The sequence below is a fragment of the Dinoponera quadriceps genome, unplaced genomic scaffold (assembly GCF_001313825.1).
Source record: "Dinoponera quadriceps isolate SergipeBrazil2010 unplaced genomic scaffold, ASM131382v1 scaffold566, whole genome shotgun sequence".
NCBI lineage: Eukaryota > Metazoa > Arthropoda > Insecta > Hymenoptera > Formicidae > Dinoponera > Dinoponera quadriceps.
The window spans coordinates 3,356,959-3,379,204 of NW_014555972.1; the positions used below are offsets into that span (position 1 = coordinate 3,356,959).

Consider the following 22,246-nt stretch of genomic DNA (forward strand, 5'->3'; position numbering starts at 1 on the left):
GCCATTGATAACGGTTGTGTGACTATCGTGATGTCAAAGGCAAAAGTTTCAGCGGAATGGAAGAAACGAGTGAAATCGGAATACATGCGTTTGCGGCAAATGAAACGGTACAAACGTGCGGACGAGGTTAAGATTGCGTGGAACCAGAATCGCAAAACTATGACAGGTAAGTTGCGATCTCCCGCTCTCCTCGTTGACGCTCTCCTTTTACGAATCCTAACCTCTAAATCCTTCCTCTTCCAATAATTGGCCAGGAAATTAAAAAGCCTGGCTTCATGTGCCAGGTATACGTTGAAAAAATAAATCAGTTATAAAAATTCCATGTACAACATCTTGACGTGTTAGATAGGTTACCCTAGAATTCTTGACAGAATTGTAGATGACTCTGTGTGTATTTCGCTCCAAACCCAACCCCTACGAATATTTATTTCCTATTTAAGTAATTCCGATTATAAAAGATTTTTATTTCTTTATTTATATAAAACATAATAAAACGATGCAAAATCAATGTAGGCTTGTATAGTGCTGCATGATGCTCCAAATATATGATTTACAAATATACTCTAGCATGAATACAATATTTAATTGTCATTTGATCAAATTGAATACTTGGACTTATGTTCAAAAATTCCTTCCTTCTCTGCTTTTCAAGTATTTTTATACTTATTTTCTTATGTATTGGGAACAAAATTAAAAACAGTATACATAATTCCTGCATATAACTTTGCGCTGCGTCCATGTTTATGTATATTTATTGAATAGAGCTTCTTGTGGCTGAACAAAAACGTTGGGCCGATGGAAAAGCCATGTGGCTAGCTATGCAAGATATTCCGCCTCATCTTTCTTGTATGAAGAAAGCAGAAATAGCTAGTTCAGATGGTGATATGCAAACATGTCCTGTCAAAATAATTAATGCGGTTACTCCTATACCAACAATGTATACATGGGCACCTATACAACAGAATTTCATGGTGGAAGATGAAACTGTTTTACATAATATTCCTTACATGGGTGATGAAATTCTGGATCAAGATGGTACTTTTATCGAAGAACTTATCAAGAATTATGACGGAAAGGTATAAGAAACATTAATCACATTGGATATCAAAAGATCTTACTAATATAAATTTAATTTGATTGCTTTAGGTACATGGTGACAGAGAAGCTGGTTTTATGGATGATTCTATCTTTGTCGATTTGGTAAACGCATTAGTAAATTATGAGAAAGAAGATAAAGAAAAGGAGCAAACAAAAAAAGGAAAAGAATCTTTAAGAGAAAAAGATATTCAAAAGGAGGACGAGAAAAAGGATGTTGAAGTAAAGTGCGAAATAAAGACAGAGAGGATTGAAAATGGAAAAATACTGAGTGTTCCATTTCCATCGATGCATATATTCAATGTACAATAATTATATGAATGTGTAATATTTTAAATCTCTAGAACAGCTAGTTCATAATTATTATTTTTAGGCAATATCGAGTATGTTTCCTGATAAAGGCAGACCTGAGGAATTGAAAGAAAAGTATATTGAATTAACAGAAAGATCAGATCCAAATGTCTTACCTCCAGAATGCACGCCTAACATAGATGGTATAAACGCAAAAAGTGTACCTAGAGAACAGACAATGCATTCTTTCCATACTTTGTTCTGCAGAAGATGCTTCAAGTACGACTGCTTTTTACATCGTGAGTACATTATAATAAAGCAGTCTTTTTAATTATTCAAGTTGTATTTTGTGAAGAATAAAAGATGACATACTTAATAATAAATATAACATTTAGATAATTGGAGCTTCACTGAAATGCAACTGATCAGTGTTGTATATTGTATATTTATAAGTGTCCTAAGTTGAATGTTTATTAATTACAATAATTTGTGATTCCTGATTTATCGTAGCAGCCAGGGGGACTTCGCCGCAAGGTAAAGAACAACACTGCATACAAAACTAATGCATTCGATCAAAAGCTTTTTTTTGTTTAGCACAGAGGCATCGTCAAGGGCTCATCCACAATCATATTTCATTCATCGTCCATCGCTGTGTCTACTAAATTTTCCTCCATTCAACTCATGCCGCAAGTCATCCAAAAGAATGCATACATAGTGAGCTTATAATATTGCTTATAGGTCTTCAAGTTTGCCACCCGGGGCCTAATTTGCTGAAACGGAAAGGGCCCGATCTGAAACCGTTCTCGGAGCCATGCGGGACAGAATGTTACATGCATCTGGTAAGTCGTGTGCTTTCATATCAGTAGAATGATTTTGAAAATGCAACCCCGATATCGCAATTTTTTCTTGATTATATGTAATATCAATATGCGTCATTTGCGTTTTTTTCCAAATTCTTTTCTGATTGATCTTCATCCTGTATAATTAATACTTGATATTGCAATCTTTCCGCAGGAGGGGATGAAGGAAAAACTGGCGGCACAAGCGGCGGACACAAAGGAAGAGGAAGGTGACGAGAAGCGTGGTGGTCCTCCGAGGAAAGTACGAAAACAAGCGAGTGTCGATTCAGGAAACGAAGCGAGCAGTGAGGACAGCAATGATAGCAATAAATACAGTCAAGGAGGCAGTTGCCAAGGTTAATATATCGCTCATCGTTGTAAAAATAAATGTATGCAGTCTTACAACCGCTCACTGAGCGCTGCATGCACAATATCTTCCGCATAATGAAAACCCTCTAACAGGTTGTTACTGTTGAAATTAGATTTTAAGCAGAATGTTAATAAAGAGACGAGATCCGAAGAGATAATTGAGGATCAGGCGCAGCCTGAGAACCAAACGCCGTTTACTCTGTTGGGTCTTGATAAACGGATTAAGTTGGAAAACAAATTCACATGGACCGGTTCTGAGCAGAGCTTATTTCGTGCTCTACACAAGGCCTTTCCTGGTAATCCGTGCGCGTTGGCGCAAATCATGTTGACGAAAACGTGCAAAGAAGTTTACGAATTTGCGCAGAAAGAAGCATCGGACATTCCTGCCATCGAAAATCTCAAGGACTTTACACCGCCACGAAAGAAGAAGAAGAAACATCGTTTATGGTCAATGCACTGTCGAAAAATACAACTTAAGAAGGACTCGGGTGCGTCAAGTGGTCAGCTTAAATTCGTGCTAACTCTTTCATTTGTCTCCATTTCATATGTTTCATTTCGACAGGTGCTAACCATGTGCACAATTTTGCACCTTGTGATCATCCCGGTCGTCAGTGTGATAACTCATGCCCGTGTATACAAGCGCAGAACTTTTGCGAAAAGTTTTGTCAGTGCAGCAGTGAGTGCCAGAATAGATTTCCCGGATGCCGGTGCAAGGCGCAGTGCAACACGAAGCAATGCCCTTGTTATCTAGCCGTTCGGGAATGCGATCCGGATCTCTGCCAAACATGTGGCGCGGATCAATTCCAAATCACCAGGATATCTTGCAAGAACGTCAGCGTGCAACGTGGACTTCGTAAGTTTCGTCAAATTTCAATGAAGAATGAAAATAATCGTAAGTTTCGTCAAATTTCAATGAAGAATGAAAGTAATCTCGATGAATTCGAATTCCCGAAATTTCTACCACAGAGATAAACTTAAAGATTAACAAGATAAGACAAGAATGAGGATTTTGCTTCATTTTTTTTTGTTTTTTAGACAAACATCTTCTGATGGCGCCATCTGATGTAGCGGGCTGGGGTATTTTCCTAAAAGAATCAGCTGCGAAGAATGAATTTATCTCGGAATATTGCGGTGAAATAATCAGCCAAGACGAGGCCGATAGGAGAGGGAAGGTATATGACAAATATATGTGTAGTTTCCTTTTCAATCTTAACAATGGTAAGTACGAGATAGATGCAGTGGTCAATTTTATATGTTTAAAAACAATAAGAAATAAAAACTCTTGTTCGTTTTTAGACTTTGTCGTAGACGCAACACGAAAAGGAAATAAAATAAGGTTCGCCAATCACTCAATAAATCCTAATTGTTATGCGAAAGTGATGATGGTGAATGGTGATCACAGAATAGGTATTTTTGCTAAAAGAGCGATTCAACCTGGTGAAGAATTATTTTTCGATTATAGGTATGTTGTTATAATATTTTCGTTGACTTATTAACTATAAGTGAGATAAAAATTATGTGGCAATTTCCAGATATGGACCAACGGAACAACTCAAATTCGTCGGCATCGAGCGAGAAATGGAGTTTCTCTAAATATATATATGTATATATGTATTTTATGCGGATTATTATACGCGTATAAATGGCGCATTGAGCGAGTACATACAGCTGAAACGTTAGGAAGGAAATAAGCACTGCCGACTCGTACGCCTCTCTATTTTTAGTTAAATTTTTTTTTTATCTAATGAAATCGACATTAATTTTACAGAACTGTAGTTATAAGCTTCTTGCATGTATATATAGAGGAACTTCCTGAAATATGTTCGTTCTTTATAAATATTTCGAAACATACGAAAGTCTAAAAGTGAGAATATACGTATATATTATGGTATGTATGTATTGTAAATAAGAGGATTTATAAAATATTATTGATTCGAATGTATCTCATGAAGTTCTTATTACAACACTTTGCATTGATATCATCTCACATTTACTGTATTTTATACCTGATCGTAGTGAGTTCTTTATAATCATATAAAACGCGAACTTACGATGATCGATAAGTACTATTCAGTTTCAATATGATGATGCTTAGCTACTGAATTGAAATTGAGAACACATATTGAATTTCCACTCCTAATTATGACCCGATATATTTGCAAGAAACAAAATCATTCAGCAATATTCCAGTGAAACTGCGAAATGAGATAAATTCCAATAGATCTTGGAATTTGAAGACTTATATATGTAGGATAACATGTACCTGATGAGTGATCTCTCGATAGATAAATATCGCAGTTCATATTTCAACACACTGTTTCACATACGTGTGAAAAATGTCTATTAGTCTCACCGAAAATCGTCGTCTTTTTAGCTGTATGTGTGTATCATTTATTAAAACGTATTTTATGGAGAAATTATTCTTCATAATTCTATATATCCTTATAACCTGCTCTAATCCGTAATTCATGATCCCTGGAGCAAATATCGATTACATATTGTGCGTAACTTACGGACATAATAAAGGCACTCTCGTTTACTATAATGAGAATGTATGTGATTCGTGTAGCTCGTTATCATGCCTCGTGCAAGCATAATCGGGAAATTAATTAACTAATTACATCGATCGGCTCGAAAGTGCGCTTTAGAAGCTTACGGCTAATGGCGAAAATTACGTATCAGCATTTAATTCGGAACGCGTGTTTGAACGGAATCAAAATTGTCCATAAGACAACCTGTAGATCCAATGAAGCTGCTGTAAAAAGAACACGAATTTCCATTATATATATAAAAAGATAGAGATGATATAGCTAAGAAGAAAAAGAGAATTGAAATAAAATCGTAATTTTAAATAGTTTTTCTATTCGAATTTTTTACATCTCATATTTTTTCTTAATACAAATCTACTGATTTATTATGTCTTTTTAAATCGGAAAGATCGACTAAGAATACTACAGAAAATTGAAAATTTTACCGTTTCATAACTTTTTTTTCAGAATTTGTCCTTGCAACCCATTATATAAACGCAATTAGTGATCGCAAATCTTGTGATTAAAAGAAGTTTACTCGATGATGTGATGAAGATGGGTAAACACGCGGGCTTCCCGAACTCACAAGCAGTCTCTCGTCTGTCGTGTCTGGATCAAAGCGTCACGGACGACGAGCTTTCGCGCAGCTTACCGTGGAGTTATCGCGAAGGGACTGTAGGAAAGCTTCTCAGCAGTCTCTCCATGCAATTCGGCCACCAGTTGCGGGCTTCGCGGCCGCGAAAACGGTCGAGAGGATAGTTTAGCGAGTTGGAAGAGACGATTTACTTGGAAAAAAAAAGAAACGTCGTTCTTAAAAATAAATTCAAATTTTAATTACATTTCGGTACTTGACAATGCTGTCAGTTTAACGTCTATTCAAGATCCAATTTGTGATCGATCTATGTTGCACCGAAATTGGACTCTGCGAGGAAGTTCTCGTCGATGTGAACCGCGAATATTGGCCGGCTTTCTTCCTCACAAATAAAAGGAAGCTGAGGACAGGCGAACGCATTAATATGACGCCTTTGGACGGGATTATGTATTTGGTAGCGACGATCGTGAAAATCTGCGCATTTAAAATTTAATTGGATCCGAGCACTGGCAAATATTTACACGCACGTATTGGATTCGCCTGTGAGCCGCTTCGAAAGAGACCAATGTAGTGCTAGTACGGGACGAGCGTCGGTTAGCGCGAGATCGAGTCCCGCTCAGTAAATCCCGAAGATCCGGATCCGCGGGTAAGAAGAGAAAACACGCGCTTGACGAGCATGTCGCGAAGAAGGTGAAGTGCACGAGGAGCAACGCCGATGATACTCGACTCGGAGGAAGAAGCCAATTTGGATCGAGGCCAAGCCTGAGGGAATCTCGCCGCGGACATGGAGGAAGAAGGTAATGACCATTTCTGTCGTAATTATTTGTTAATGATTTCAATTGCACGCGGTGTCTTGCAAAAGAATTACAAGCCGTCTCATTGAAAACCTATTATTGTAGTTGCAAGAACAGCTGTTGTGTTTGTTCCCCGAGTGTTTAAGTTTGACGCTACTGCTAACTACACCGCTCGGCATCCTTGTACGAAAGGACAGGTTTTATTATTGAAATTTTATCCAAACCGTTTGAAAACAATGTTAAAGGTTGCTTATCAAAGCTTGTTTTGCATAATCTATAATTCGCAAAAAAATTCGAGAGTTCTGTTTGTATGAAAACATTTGAAGGGGAACGCGCGCGCGTAAATATATATAGGGTGTCTCAAGATTCTCGCGTGCGGAGTATACACAGAAAAAAATTCGTTTCAAATCAAGAGAATAAATATTCTCATATATAAGCAAGAATAATATAATCTTCTTAAAAAAGTTTTAGTCTTGATTTGATTGAATTTATATTGATGCAAGTATTACTTGAACTCAATTCAAGATTAAAAATCTTCTAAGAATATTATAATATTCTTGCTTACATATGAAAATATTTATCTTGATTTAAGATTATTTTTTTCTACTATATACAAGGAAATTTTTCATACTAGAAGAAGTAATATTTCCCTTAGTGAAAATGTCAGGAAAGGTCATTATTTATAGTGACCTTTCAATTTTCAACATAATACATCTTTGAAGCTAAGTCTTAGAATAAAATTCTATCCTATCTTTAAGTAAAGTCTACTTAAAATTGACGGAAGATAATTTTGTTACCTATTTGTTCGCCCGAAGCTTAGCTCGCGAGAAATTTTATTTTTTCAATCATTTGTTTCTCGTATACTATTGTTCGAACGCAATTTTGATAGTGGAAAAAGTTCCTTTTTTTGGTATCAAAAATCCCCCTGCACACCTCCGCATGCAAGAATTTTGAGACAACCTATATATACGTTCATAAATTCTGAAATGTCTCCTACATTATATGAAATTACAAATAGATTCTCGCAAATTATAAATTGTCTGAAGCGCGTGAAGTTTAAAAATAAGATCCAACGTAGAAGAGCTTTCGTGAGTAAAAACGAAGGAGGAGAAAGATTTAGTAATAGTGATCTATTGTAGACGGTATTATCGCATGAAATTTACACTCGCGTGAAGGAGTCATGCGTCTCGTTTTCCTGTTTAAAATTGCAATTTACCACGATATTCGTAACTCAACGCGACATTGAGAACGAAAGAACACTATATACATGAAAGCGCGTCATACGAATATAATGTTTTTAAGCGGAGCGGGTTTTTATAGTTGACAACACGCGCTTATGGTGAGAAAATGTTTTTATCATGCGACGTGACAGTCCACATGGAACGTACTACTTTTCGCTTTGCGAATGCAACTCGCAAATACAAAAATGAGGTAACGTGCGTCCAACGTGATGTGAGAAATTAAATATTTTAATATTGCTTTGTACGGAACATAAAAGCAATTTTATTTATTTATTATTTATTATTTTATTTATAAAAATCATCTGCTAGTAGGGCACCGAGACCCGTCAAATCACTTTACGCACTGTTAGGAAATGAAAAAATATATTAAAAAATATATTTTGCGAAATAACGCGAAGGCATTATTTGCGTAGCCCTTAATACCGGCACCTAAAGAATGAGATACGATTTTGTGTAAATGCCTTTGTATAGTGTTTATATATAATGTGCAAGCACATTCATCATATCACACTTTTATCGCGGATTTTATTCGCGAGACTTGACAATTGCGTTCTTACGTAATCTTACATTCAATGTTTGCGCGTAAGTAACGACGCGCGAGAATATATCTCGTATTTTTCTCTTTCTTATCTTTTCTCGTATTTTACTAAATATTTATTTACTTCGAATATATGTACACATATGTATATATGGCAATGTATATATCGTGCCGTGTAAACCGCAAGATACATTGACAGCAAGGAGGGGATTTACGCCGAGCACCCAAGACATTTAATTCCTCGCAACCTTTTGATTCGTCACATTTGCGAAAGCTGTGAATTCTTTTCCTTTTTTCCCTCTCGAGGAATGAATTGCGAGCATAAATTCGGCAAATTTAACTCCCCGCGAACTTCATCGATATCTCGCGCCGGTGTCCCTACGACATTCATGAATTTCGGCCCTCCACTGAGTTTCATAATCACGTCTACGTTGTATCGTCTTCCAAGTTTCATAATAGCAATCCTCGAGGAAACGAGGCCGCTCGGCTCACATGTTGCTCTTCGCCGAAGCGTATCTTACACCACCGTTGCTATCGCGACATGAAAGACATCTTCACTGGAAATAATACTTACACAATACGCGTCTTCATTACGTCTCGCCCTTTGAGCACAAGAGAGCGACAAATAAGGTTTTATTATTATTTACTTTTCGAAGTTCCCGAAGTTCACTCTGCGAGAAAAGTTCTTTTCGATCCGTCTCTTATAGCCGGAAGATCATCGAAGCTTTGATCTATTCGTCAAAAGTTGAATTTGCATTCATCATATATACATTAAAAAAAAAAGTAAGATTAATACACATAAAATGATGAAGATTATAGCTAAGAAGAATAAAAAAAAAGGTAATTTTTTCTATTCGAATTTTTTACATCTCTTGTATTTTTTAATATAAATCTATTGATTTGCTATGTATTTTTATACCTAAAATTGACTAAGAACTGATTAAGAATTTTACGAAGAACTAGAAATGTCTTGTAACCTTTAAGTGGAAGTTTTGCAGTGTGAGTGAAAAGTGATAATTTCATTGACATAAAATCGCGCCATCGGTAAATATTGCGTACGATGTAAAATAATATAGCACGGATACAATGAGCGCAATAATCGAATGATTTATATCTGTCGCGAAAGGGCACACACTGTGCCCGGCAGATATCTTCTGAGGTACACATGTCGGAGATTAATCGATATTTCGCGAGCAGCTCGTAAATTTTGAACGGACATCGTAGTCGCCGCGTGTTTCGGCTTACTGCTAATTTCGTCAGAGCGAAATCGACGCCGATGGAAACTCCTTCGGTGAGCGGGCCAAATCCGTGGTCTGAGGCTTATTTCCATCCCATTGGCTGTTTATTAATCACCGCGCGCACCTGGCATTAATAGCAAAGGGGGACCCGCGATTCGTTGCGTTCAATGCAAACATCGACGCTTACAAGCGGTTTATCCCATCGTCATCGTCCGCGAAAATACGCAGTTCCGATGACCGGCGGCAGTCCGGGAACGCACGTCCGAGTGCGCGTATTCAGGAACAACGGCTCCCGGCGGCTTCCGGTTAAATGCCGCTTTATGGTCCGGGCCGCGTGAAGCGAGTGCTTTTGTCCGGATAAAGCACTATATGTATATGCGTTGGCTTAATCCTTTCATTAAGTTGCCTCCTGTGCTCGTGTACGGCCTTATAGCCTTATAGCTCGTACGTATTATTAATGATAGTAACGGTACCCGTTAAAGATATGAGCAGTACCATTCCAGGTCGTTCTGGATTTTTATTTAACGCAATGGAGATTAATCGCTTGGATACGTGCGCGTTTCCTCCTGGAAGCAGCGGATGTCCTTTTCGTAATAGAATTAGCGGAAAACCTACGGTCAAGCGGACATCCGGTGGATTTGGGATGGTCCGTGTATCGTCAAAGCGATTAATTTTAATTGTATTAAGCAAAAATCCAGTGCTATCCGGAATGGTACCGCTTATGTGCTTAATGCAAAAGTGATAATCCTGGTGGCAGCGGCTTCCACAACTTCGTTCACCTGCTCGTTCGCGAACGCTTTAACGTGGCGGAACGTTGGCTGCCGCGCTAATCTTGATTGATTGTACGAAAGCTTAACTGATGTGCGATCGAATTATTATCATTACTATTATTATTATTAGTATATTTATACTATAGATGCTAAAGATATACCAATACTTTTACCTCATCTCATTGGCTCTTTATCGTATATTTAATTCTTTGGATGTAATTAATTATATATTATTATGTGTATAAGGTATACCTTATACCATGTTTTGATGAAACGTTACATCGTCATAAAACCGATTATTGGATGACCATTGCGACATTCCACGTGTCGAAAACACGTTTCACGATTTGCCAATGCAGAATTGCTATTATAATATTAATATTCAGCAGATCTCCTTCGAAACTTTGTGATAGAAATAAAACTGAATCATATTGGGAGCAACAGTTACAAATCGTGATACATCGTGAAACTGTTATTAAAACATTCACAAACGAGCAAGCGAAGCTGGAGAAGATCATCGACGATATTCGAATTGGTAAAACTTAATAAGTTATTAATTTCGTCTCAACCGGAGTAGCTTCTCACGCTTTGACGTTATTGTCGCTTTGTCGTTTCCCGCTTGTTTGATTTCAGCGTAAACAAAGTTTTGGAATTTTCAATATAAATTTGCTGTAACACAGGCTCGAAAGAAAACGTGAAATGACGAGATCGCAATTATGACGTCGCACGAATTTACTACTCCGAAAATACATCGCATCACGAATTACGAGAACTCGTGTCTCAAACTTGAGCCGAAGTCAAAACTCTGCGAGTGCTTTACGTTTTGATCAATCGTTAAAATATTTTCACACAGGACGGAGGGAGGCAGCTTTTATTTCCACTTCTTTTTATGAACGATAAATGCGAGTGTATGAGTTTCATGCATTTTCCCCTGTTTTAATAATGCCCGTAATATCTCCATGAGAGACGCGACGATTTAAAAAATACGATGGATTTTTAATATCAGTGTTTTGTACAAGGTGGCTTATTACGCAGAGAAAATGATCGCTGTGTTATTGGAAATAAACGTGCATGCACATACACGCTCAGTTGAGATTATTTTTATATGAAAAACCCAGTGCAGATGGAAGATCGCGAACTTGAGATAATAAACAACGGCAGGCTTAACTTCGTGAATCATCGTCTAAATTTCTGACAAACTTTTCCGAAATCAGATTCGCCATTTTATGTTTCTGTCGTGATAAAATTGTAATTTTCCTAAAAGAGATTGAAACTGTCGATTCCAAATCGCCGAGGCTTTTTTATTATTATTCTCTTTTTTGAACTAGACATTTATATCACGAAAACGCGGGAACGTACGATAGTACAATTCGAACGTGTAACGAAATCATTGTTTTCAGCGGCAGGAACATATCCGATATTAATCCCAGTTTTGTATAAAAGTTTATTTGCGTCATTTAGGGAACACGCTTTGCCGATTCAATAATGTAGCTATAGACACAGAAGTAAGAGATAATTCCTATTGATCATATTGCTAATTTTATATTTATTAAACGGTCGAAGTTCGAACGTCTGCTTCTCGTTAAACGGCCATTCGAATCGCATTCAAAGCGATATAAATCGCCACGATGGCAGAAAGAAATACTTCAAGAGTAAAGCAACTTAATCGAATCGACGGAGAAACACGAGCGTAACCATAAATATTTAATTAAACGGTCGCTTTTGCTCCGCAAGCTGGATGTTTAAAAGAACAATCGCGCTGACACCGTTGCGACGACATTTCACTCGGCTGGTGAGTTATTTTACGATTTATACGCGAGTCACCGCAATAGCCGCGTTCTATTTCTATGTTATAAGGCTGCTTGCATAACTGACAGCGTCATCGTTATCGCCTCGCTGAACTCTCGCGGCCTGCCGATCTGGACTCGTAAGGAGATTTTGCGAATGTAGCACCGGACTCGATTTGAAACCGTGATAGGTACTGACGGCGGATCGTCGCCTGTCGATACCAGTTGCCTTCGCCACTTCGTGTCAATTCTAGCGATCTCCTGCGATCGAGATTTCTCTCTCAGCGATATAATCGAACGATGCCTCTCCCGCCTTTTCTCGCCTTCTTCGGTTCGTTTCGCCAACGAACTTCCTCGCTCGACCTCAGTAGAACCAATGTCTCAACTCATTGAAAGTGAGTCTGATTTCGAAATAATTTACATTTGTAATCGCGCAAATACTGTTCCTCGACGTCATGTATCAAAATACGAGTTACATTATTTCTCTGCCGGATCGAAAAAAACATGATCGCAGACGAAACATTATGGGATAGGCAGGTCGGATGCATATCCTTGAAGAGACGTGTGGGTAATTGCATAGTAAAGGCTTTCAGCCTAAAGCACAATGGAGTGCGCGTTGCAACAGAGAGAACTCGTATCGCTAGGGATTCGCCGGAAAAAAATAGGGCAGCTACACGCGTAGCCATTTTTATCTCATATTCCGAGCGGGCTCTCTCCAAGGAGACATTCCCAGGTGCAACGGCGACACGGTTATAAAAAAAAGAAAAGGACACACGAGCTCAAAATCCCATACACGTAGCGCATCCTTATTATTCGCTTGCCACCGGATGCATTTGACACGTGCGGATCTATGCATTTTGATTTTATTTTAATTCAACACACTTCAATTATCCGCCTCTCCCGCTGTGACGGAGCTTGAAAGCATAATTTACAAAATATTTTTCAGTCCGCTTGTTAAAAGGTTATCCGTAAAAATCCGTTATAAATTAGAAAATGCTATTTCATAATGAATGTGTAATGGTCGCTGGAATTTGCACTTATATCATTAGAACGCGCACTAGATTTAAAAAGTCGATGATGTTGGAATTTGTAAAATTTATTATTTTAGATATATGTATACGCACATACACACGCATACACACACACATATTTAAGTGCAAATTTCCTGATTTTTCTTGGGATCAAATATTACTGCGAAAAGTTCGTTAAAATTAGATGTACAAAAAAGGTCTTCTTCTCTCTGCGTTTAGTAAATTTCGAATGTTCTTTCGTACGATTATTCATCGTGCACTCGCTTAACTCATAACGCGATATACCTCTCTCTCTCTCTCTCTCTGCTTTGTATTAAATCACCTATAACAAAATACCCGTCCACGGGCGAACGCGCGATCGGATCCGCAATGGAATTCCTTTTGCGGTCTTCGTAACCATATTTGAAGCACGCAATATCGAGAACTAATGGCAGAGCATTGCGATGTGCGTACAACCTTCGTGCCTAACGGACGCATTCGCTTCGCCGGGTTTGCTCAGTTTATTCGGTAGGATTACACGTAGTGCGATATGTATCACGTTTACAAGGTGTTTTGCTGCAGCGCACACGGCCTGTAAACCGCAGCAGGGAACAAAAGTCAAGAGTCAATGTGTAAAGCCGGACGTTACTACGCGCATGACGCAAATAAAATCGCATTACACACGATACAAAAACGCGCAAGCGTCAAATGCGACGTATTTTAGCAAAATAATTGATGTGTTATAGTCAAGGTAAAAGCGGATCGTGTTTTCAGAGAGAAAGGAATGAGAGGGAGAGACGGGGGAGGAGAAGAGGGTGTGTTGACGCCTGTATGAAATTTTTATCAAATTTCACAGGACACGTCGCGCGACGATGCGAACTATTCGTGAATGTTTTCGCTATCGGTCATCGTGATATTCAAACGAACATATTCGTGTACGTATATTAACAAACAATTTGCTGTTCTAGCAAAATTTATTTTCTCCGTGTACGATGAAATGCCAATAGCAGTGTGTAAGCATTATTAATAAATAATCTTGGCTCGAAAGACAGCCACGAATCGTACGCGCATAGTGGCGTGGGCCGGAAGTTCCAACGATTGCGCGAATCATATTTTGCATGTAACGAGCTTCCGATTAGTTGCTAATGCGGAATTCCGCTACCGCCGTTAGTCGATCGCGGACATTAATCGCGAGAAATTAACGAGTCGAGGTTTTAGCGGATGAACTTGAACCTAGTTAGCAACAATTGAAATTGACCTCCAAGCAGTAGACTACCAATTTGCTATCGGCGATATGAGCGTACGTAACGAGATATGTGCGCGCTATCAATTTCGTAGGCGGTCTAACACACCGGTTTTAACAATAAATTGATCATCGTTGCTCGTAATTTGAGAATAATCTTAACGATCATTCTATTTCACACCATTCTTAATTTAACATTTTTAATTTCACACGATCTACCATAATCGCGAAATTTAAAGGCTCCGCGTTGTAAGTATATAGCAGATATTCTCTCTCTTTCTCTCTCCTCCTCATTTAATTTATTAAACTTTATTAAATTTCTCTTTCTTCCAGAGAACTCTCCCTTATACTCTTATATTCTCGTCTCTGAGCGCAAAATTTGTAGGTCGATGTAATTAAAAAATTCCTAACTCTATAGGTTCTTATGCGATTACACGTTGACCGACAGACTGAAATATCCATTTCCTTTTAATGTAAAATTCGTTACATCACTGCTACTTTGCCATGCGTAGAAAACCAGAGAAAAAAAAGGAAACGAACGGTGACACGGGTACAAAAGTAACCGGAAGTTTATCTCCGCGAGTCTCATCTAGCGCGATATTTTTATTCGCGCTTGTGGGGTCCATTTAGTGAAACTACAGGCAATGTGGTCAGACCGAATCGATAAACGTCTCGCTCTCAATACGATCCCGGCGTAGCGGAGGACCAATAAATTCTGTCTTTGGTCAATACTCGTCCTTCGAGAAAATACTTTGTTATCGAGACCAGTCCTCGTAGACGACAAAGTAGACAGAGACACACTCGGACGGGACGAAATTCTGAACTAATTAAATCACAATCGGCCAAGGATCACCGGACCGGAAATAAGCCTCAACTCGGGACAAGCGAGCGAGACGCACAAGCATTTCAGAGTGAATCTTATCTCGAGACTCTGGCAGCCCGAGAACAATGCGCCGAAAGAGCGAGTTTTATTGCAATTGAGTAATCGTGTTAGGGCAAATTATTTTCGTACAAGTCCTTCTAGTCGACGTTTTATTTTACGAGAACTCCTTCGACGATTGCGATTATACTTTATAGAGAAAGACGGCGCATCAACAAGACGAAGTAGCGAATGTCACTTCGGGGGAAAGCGCGCCGACGGGTTCCTTTAACCAAGATCGAAAATAGTTTTCGCTGGCGATAGGCCAGAACTGTTAGGCGCACTGTCTGTGTATCCTCTTCGGTGCCGTAAACGTTTGCACTTCGCGCGCTTTCCGGATTCAGTCTGCTATCGGTTTCCGCTAACTGCAATATGTGATTCCAGTCGGCGGATATAGTTACGTATAGGAAATACGCAAACCCGTCGTCGGGCCCGCTATCTCTCTATTCGCAAATGCTAGAACTTTCAAGCGGCACAGAAACTAATGACGTGCAGAAGAGCATTATATTTCTAATCGAGTGAATTTTCATCTCATTATTTTCTCCATAAAATCGTTTTTTAGTAGTATCGTGCGATGTATCTTTTTCTATATACGGACATACATCAGTTATTACTGCGAATTTATAGTCTATGCGATGCAAGATGTAGTAATCGAGAAATCACATTTGGATTTCTTAGATATTTTTCAAACGACTCTCGTAGAACGTCTCCTTATTTCTTATCCATCGTACGCGATTTCCTACTTTTATCTCTACTTCGTCCCGGCTGCGATGTACGGTGAATTAAATCGTACCTGATATTGCCTATTTAGCTAATTTACAATTCGTCCGTTCATTTAGACGCAAACCTGCAGATAACGCCGGCCACATCTTCCTACCTGGATAACAATCGAGTGGTATTGTTGTGCATTAACGATATTACTAGGTTAATGATAATAGAGTCACGCGATATTTCGCGTCGAAAGCTTGCGCCGCCTTTGAGCAGCTAAAAGCGTTTTAAACGCACTATCACAGGGAGATGAGGCAAAATGGAACGCACGCGAAGACATACTTGATTCACTAATGTCTCTTTCGTCGTATTTTTATCCCGGTCATTTGCGCGTGACAAATTACGCACGTGCAGATCGGCAAAATTTTCGGCAAATTTGCGGATTACGTGAAATTAAATTTTTCATTTAAATTTATGAATTTGTTGTAGCGCGCGATTTCATTATTTCATATTGTCTGCAACAATCCACCGAAATGTACAGTCGTTGATATTTTTTTCGCCAGACGACTGAAAAACATGAAAATGCTTCTTGCGAAGTGCACAGCGGGAGCTGTGCAACTCCGCTTCTCCGTCGCGATGAAATACACGAGACACGCGGGGATATTTTATTTTCGGCGATGCACGCTATTAATAAACGGATGGCATGCCGCTCGGTGCTCAGGTCGGAGCACACAATGAATCTTCCCGCATATCGCTTAGCGCCTATCACTCGCGTGCGTAATTCTGCTTTGACAATGGGACTCTCTCGATCCGAGAGGGAAGCAAATTCGAGTCGCGGAGCAAAATGTAAAAACGTCCGGACATGACAGTGACATAAGATCGCTGCACGTTTCATCCGGCGGAACAACATGGATAAAACACGAAATTATCTTACGTCATGTACCGCGACTGGCATTCGCGTACGCGAGGAAATTGTGACGTAACGAGTTGAAATTCGCCGAACGACTCATCAATATTTCACCGTTAAATCTCTCTCCCTCTCTACGCGGAAAAATCGGAAGCCATCGTTCATTTACTCGAGTCGTGAAATCGAATCAACGGACTCGTGGCAAAATCGACAGCGCAGGCTTATTTACAAGCGTCACGCTCATAACGATAGGAGATTAACGGCATTGTCGAGAGAGGATTATGCCAGTCATGTAAATATGTCGCTAATTCCAAACGACGATCCAGCGCTGAATAATATAACGCGCGGCGACGCCAACCCGATGACACACTTTGCACAAAATTAAATATAAAATCGAGTCCGACGCGTCGGACGAGCGCGATAATTAGCGCGAGGCTGCGCCGCAATTATTGCCGGCTTTTAACGCGCGGAATTGGCATGGCCAGGAAGCATCGACGGGACGGAAATGCAAGCCATGACATCGACATGCCGCAATCGGTATCTCGGCAGATGTATATAACGAACGCAATTGTCGCATCGGGCACGATTTCGCGCAATTACACGCGCCTCATTCAAAACCAGCCGGCGGGTATCGACGTTACGGCGAAACGGCTGTTGTTTTTCGCGTTCGAGTGAAATTTCGTCCGATCGACCGAATCGTTCGTCGCCACGTTGACGAATTTAATAGTATGCAAATTCGTATAGAAAGAGAAAGAGAGAGAGAGAGAGAGAGAGAGAGAGCAACAAAAAGAATAACACCGCTGGCGCGTCGATTTTCCTCCGAACTATCGACCTGTGCATATTCACGTGATTTTCAACTTGACAATTTCGAGCCCATCGAGCCTTCGCCGTTCCCTCATTTTTTTCGATAAGCCCGGCCACGCGTTTACGTGACAGGTCGCGATCGAAGGGAGTCGATATTCCGCGACATTCGTCAGTATTGCGCGCTAAATGTTTGTTAAGTCGCCGACTTAACGGGGATTTATATTTGTTCGCGAAACATCGCCGGTCGCATAAAGTATTTCCTCATGCTCACGCGTGGGTGTTGGTAAATAATAGCGACGCACATGCGTGTAACTAGGAAAGATGCGTAATTCGAGAATACTTGCGCGCACGTGATCACATTCGCGATCGTGTCAAATAAAGAAACTCGTAAAAACGGCAAGACAAATAACGCTTATAACGCGTGTACGTCATAAAACCTCTCTGGGTGTGTTGGTTTAAATTATGTACATCAAATTCCCATCAATTGAACAACAAAGAGAAAAATACGTTCCGCGTATGCAGAAATAGTATGAATATTTATATAAGAATACGCAAACAAAAGTTCGACAATCAGAGCACAATTTGCAATGTTTGTTAGACGTTATTTCATGTTATTTTATGTTATATCATTTCATTCTTTTCCTTCTCACCTGTCACAAATATTTCTTTTATTTTCTCCGTTATTATCGTTTCTAACCGTAAAATAGAAAGATAGCTGTAAATTTTATGATCTGGTGTCGGGAAGGATCAATGTTTTATTTCTCGAATTACAACTTTCATCAATTTTCTATTTATTCGTTAACTTATATATTTATTTCACTCAATAATAATATTGATCCAAATAGCCGGCGATAACGGTCTGTGAATACGAGTCTATATATTTAATAATAATAACTTTATTGGTCTCGAATAATAAAAAGTCTGTTAGGCAAAGTACTACAATATAAATTTAAAAAATTAAAAGTTAAGAATTAACCGATATAGGGAACCAATAGGCGAGGTAGAGCTGTGACTAATACGACTGCTTTATCTGAGCACCTAATTAGATAAAAAGAATTAAAGAATCTAGTGTATGTTTTGCAAGTCTTGATATACCCGTCTAATAATATCGCTTAGGCCGCAAATCCCTTGTTAACATCTGTCAACGTCTTCTTTGCGCTTCTGAAAAATAAGAGAAAGATTGCGAATAAAAAAAATGTATTATTATCTCTTAATCCCATTATTGTAGGATTAAGTAGAGATAAAATGTCGTGTCACACAGTGATGAATTTACGAGGAGGAAGCGAGTCATTTGAATCTCCCATGAAATGCAAAAGTCTGTCGCTGCAGGAATTTTTCCTACCTTCTGTCGCGCGAACTGAAACGAACAAGCGCGCTTTGATCGCGGATTATTCCCGTCGCGCGGCACTGGATCTGCAAATTAATGAGACAGATACGGCGCAAGAAAAAAAGAGAGAAAACGATCGCGCACCGCATTTTGCACACGCGCGCGTATCGAGATTCTAAAAATGAAAGAGAAATTAAATTGCACCAGATCTCCATAATGTTTACTTTCCATTTATATAAAACCGAAACTTACATTGCCGCTCGGCCATTCGCAATTTTTATGTGCGCCGTTATTGTGTTGCTGGCGGTTCGACGCGGAAGGACGCGCGGAAGGTTATTGTTTCGAAAAATTATACGATACGTCCCGAATGTGCTCTGAACATATCGACATTCCTCACAGCATTCTCCACACATGATTCTGGGTCATTTTGTGCTATCTGAATGTATAATATATACAGTTGTCACACAACCACAGCATCTTCAGTAGCTCTAAATATATTTTTCTACATGTGAAACTTTTATAGTTGAGACAGGTACCACAACAATGAACTTTTCTCTGAGTGCAGACCACTGTGCAACACATGCCGCAGCGCATCGACGTTACGTCATTTAATTCGCTCGCTGCGGCACAGAAAACCGAATGGGAGCCACCGTGGAGTGGTGGCGAAGTTCGATAATTGCTGAATCGGCGAAACTTCGGAGTCTAAAGTTCACAAGCAAGTGACGATGTGGCACACCTCTGGTTCAAAGCGACGCCTCGCAATCCACTTCGCGGACGACGCGCTAATTGCATCAGATTCGAGATTCTTGAAACGATATTAACACTAATGACAACAACAATGGACTCGGCAGCGTTAATTGCGGCGAAATCGCGATCTTCTCTCTTGAACTGCGAATGCAATTTCGGAATTTATTCGATCGCGCGAGGAAAGACGAAAGACCGGTATAATTTCGCGACGAGTGTAATTTCCGCTCGAGCGAGAATCGTGAGACGCCTTTCGGCATGTTATAAATCCGTACGTATGAGAGGAATTATGCGAATGCAGATTTTCACTTTGCGCGGCGCTAGTTTCAGCCTCGCGATTTCCATGCGGCGGGGAGGGGAAGGGTAAGCCGGGAATACGCTTTATGCTAGTTACGAACGACGAGCACAGGAGGGTATTGAAAGTTGTATGAATGCGAGCCGAGTTGGTATCGGGAAAAATTCGATTCAAGCGACTCGCCACGCTGTTGCATTTCACAGCGGCGCTGTGACGGCAAAAAGAGAAAGAAGAACAAACGCGATGCCCAATTAACGGGTCACTTTGACAGAGTGTCGGCTCTTTTTTCCCGAAGAATGGAGCGGAAAGGAGCGCGATGGATTAAGGTACGCGGTAAAGCGAACTCGCACGAGCGGCCGACGCTTTTTGTTTCGGGTGAGATTCGTCAATAGGGATGTTGTGATATTATTGATGTAATACTGGTATTGATATTTTTCTTTCAGTACCGAATATTTTTCGATCGATATATTTCCTCTAACATTAAATTTTTTTAAGTCTCGATATCGATATTGTTGTTCTGATACTAGCATCACTAGTGATATTAATACTTTTCATTACTTATTTCAATATTAGAACCGATGCTTTCGCGTACGCGGTAAAATTGCCGTCAGAAAAATTCGTTGACAGGAGGAGATGAGAAATTAACGAAAGTACAAAAGCCCATCGATGTTATGCCGTGACACGATTTATTGTATTTTCTTCAGCATCGTCATCGCCGTCGAGGCTCATTTAGTTGATTATCACGTCGCAATATCGGCCGTACGATACTGCGCGCCACATCGCGTAACATCAGAGCGATTCCGCGTTGTTTATTGCACGAATTGCGGAAACGACGTGATGGAAATACAATATGCCGTAGCGATTGCAAAGCGAACGGAACAATGATAATTTCATACGGCGGTGATCGATTTAACGAGGTGACTGATTGCACACCTTCGTGCTGCGCGTACATCAGCGCGGAAGAGCAGTCATCGACGCTAATTAGAATCACCGGCCGGCGTCGGCCGGCCTTGGCTCCATCGGCGATTACCTTACGATCGCGTGTCCGAGCGCGACTTGTTTCATTAGCGGATTAGGTTGATTCGTTTACCTGTCGACGACAATTCCGATCAATTAAGGTAATGCAACCTGCAGAGTGGAGTGTATCAGAATCGCACGTGAGACGCGGCTACGCCTTTTTATTTGCTTTTTTTTTGCCTTTTATTTTTTTTTTCTAACAAATAATAATAACGTCTGAAATTAGTCATATATTCAGTTACTGGATAATTCGACTATTCGGGTAATCAAAATTGACAACACTACTGAGCACACACACATTGCTTTCTCTCTCTCTCTCTCTCTCTCTCTCTCTATCTTGGAGATTTTTCATTTTTTTACTATCACGTTGTAATGAGATATCGAATTTTATAGTAGAAGACTGGAAGAACATCAACAGGCTCGAAAGCGGATGTGTACCGTCGTGTAATTATTAACGAGAAAACACGAGTCGACAACTCGAAATCAAATTTCGCCAATAACAACAACAACTTCTCGTCTAACGTTTTCACGAAGTCCGCCGGCAAGAGCGCGTGGCTCACCCACGCGTTTCCGAACTTTGCCAAGACGGAATTTCTCGCAGCGAACGAGGTGTACGTCAGTTTTGGCGTTTCGCGAGTCTTTTGCCATTTACTCTCGACGACTTGATGGACGAGCTCATCGGATATCTGACATTTTCGAAATACTCCTTTCGCACGCGCGCATCGTTCACGTATCGGATATCTATCAGGGCGAAATATAAAGGGGAACGTTATCATAACGTTATCGAGAGGAGCTTCGAGGACTTTCGAATTCGCGAAAATTATCCGATTCAATCGATCCCTTCCCTTCGTCCCGCGACCGAAATCAAGCGGCAGAAATATATTGCGCGCGGTAAAAGTGTTAGGTCCTTTATGAGGGTAAGGTAAAAGGAGGAGAGAGGTCAGATACGCGCGGCGGAGCGGCTCAGTTTGCCCTTATAACTCGACACACGAAACCCTGATCGCGCGAACTTACGCACGTGCACAATATCGTTGCCATTCCTTAAGACTTGCGATGGTAAATCAGATTTTGTGACTATCGCTACGTAAGAAACCCGCCAGACGGTATCGGAATTAATGATCAAGCTAATTAATACGAAGTTATATATATATATATATATATATATATATATATATATATATATCGATCAA

General features: G+C 39.9%; 2 protein-coding genes and 1 long non-coding RNA gene across 7 annotated transcripts in view; 2 read left to right on the top strand and 1 right to left on the bottom strand.

The window, feature by feature from the left end:
- The first annotated feature begins 30 nt into the window (after positions 1-30).
- Positions 31-5,112, top strand: LOC106746421 (histone-lysine N-methyltransferase E(z)). 4 transcript variants are annotated; one of them, XM_014623023.1, is made up of 12 exons: positions 31-166; positions 763-1,076; positions 1,147-1,398; positions 1,469-1,685; positions 1,897-1,920; positions 2,125-2,225; positions 2,401-2,581; positions 2,708-3,082; positions 3,157-3,486; positions 3,630-3,812; positions 3,891-4,056; positions 4,127-5,112. In XM_014623023.1, the coding sequence occupies exons 1-12, from the start codon at positions 31-33 to the stop codon at positions 4,185-4,187; spliced, it is 2,340 nt and encodes a 779-aa protein (XP_014478509.1). In that variant the 3' UTR covers positions 4,188-5,112. The 4 variants fall into 4 exon arrangements, with proteins under 4 accessions (XP_014478509.1, XP_014478510.1, XP_014478511.1 ...); XM_014623024.1 differs by having other exon boundaries at positions 3,157-3,447; positions 4,127-4,217; XM_014623025.1 differs by having other exon boundaries at positions 1,900-1,920; positions 3,157-3,447; positions 4,127-4,217.
- A 679-nt stretch (positions 5,113-5,791) lies between these two features.
- The window catches only part of LOC106746346 (adenylate cyclase type 2), a 40,303-nt gene continuing 23,848 nt past the window's right edge, over positions 5,792-22,246 (top strand). Inside the window, exon 1 of one of the 2 annotated variants that reach the window (XM_014622882.1) lies at positions 5,792-6,511. In XM_014622882.1, the coding sequence (XP_014478368.1) occupies positions 6,499-6,511 (13 nt within the window). In that variant the 5' untranslated portion in view covers positions 5,792-6,498. The remainder of the gene's footprint in view (positions 6,512-22,246) is intronic. The other variant, XM_014622883.1, reaches the window with a different exon arrangement.
- Positions 18,496-20,010, bottom strand: LOC106746348. Its single transcript, XR_001374591.1, has 3 exons — positions 19,253-20,010; positions 19,016-19,175; positions 18,496-18,834 (listed from the first exon to the last, which is right to left on the bottom strand). It is a non-coding gene; the product is annotated as an uncharacterized LOC106746348 (long non-coding RNA).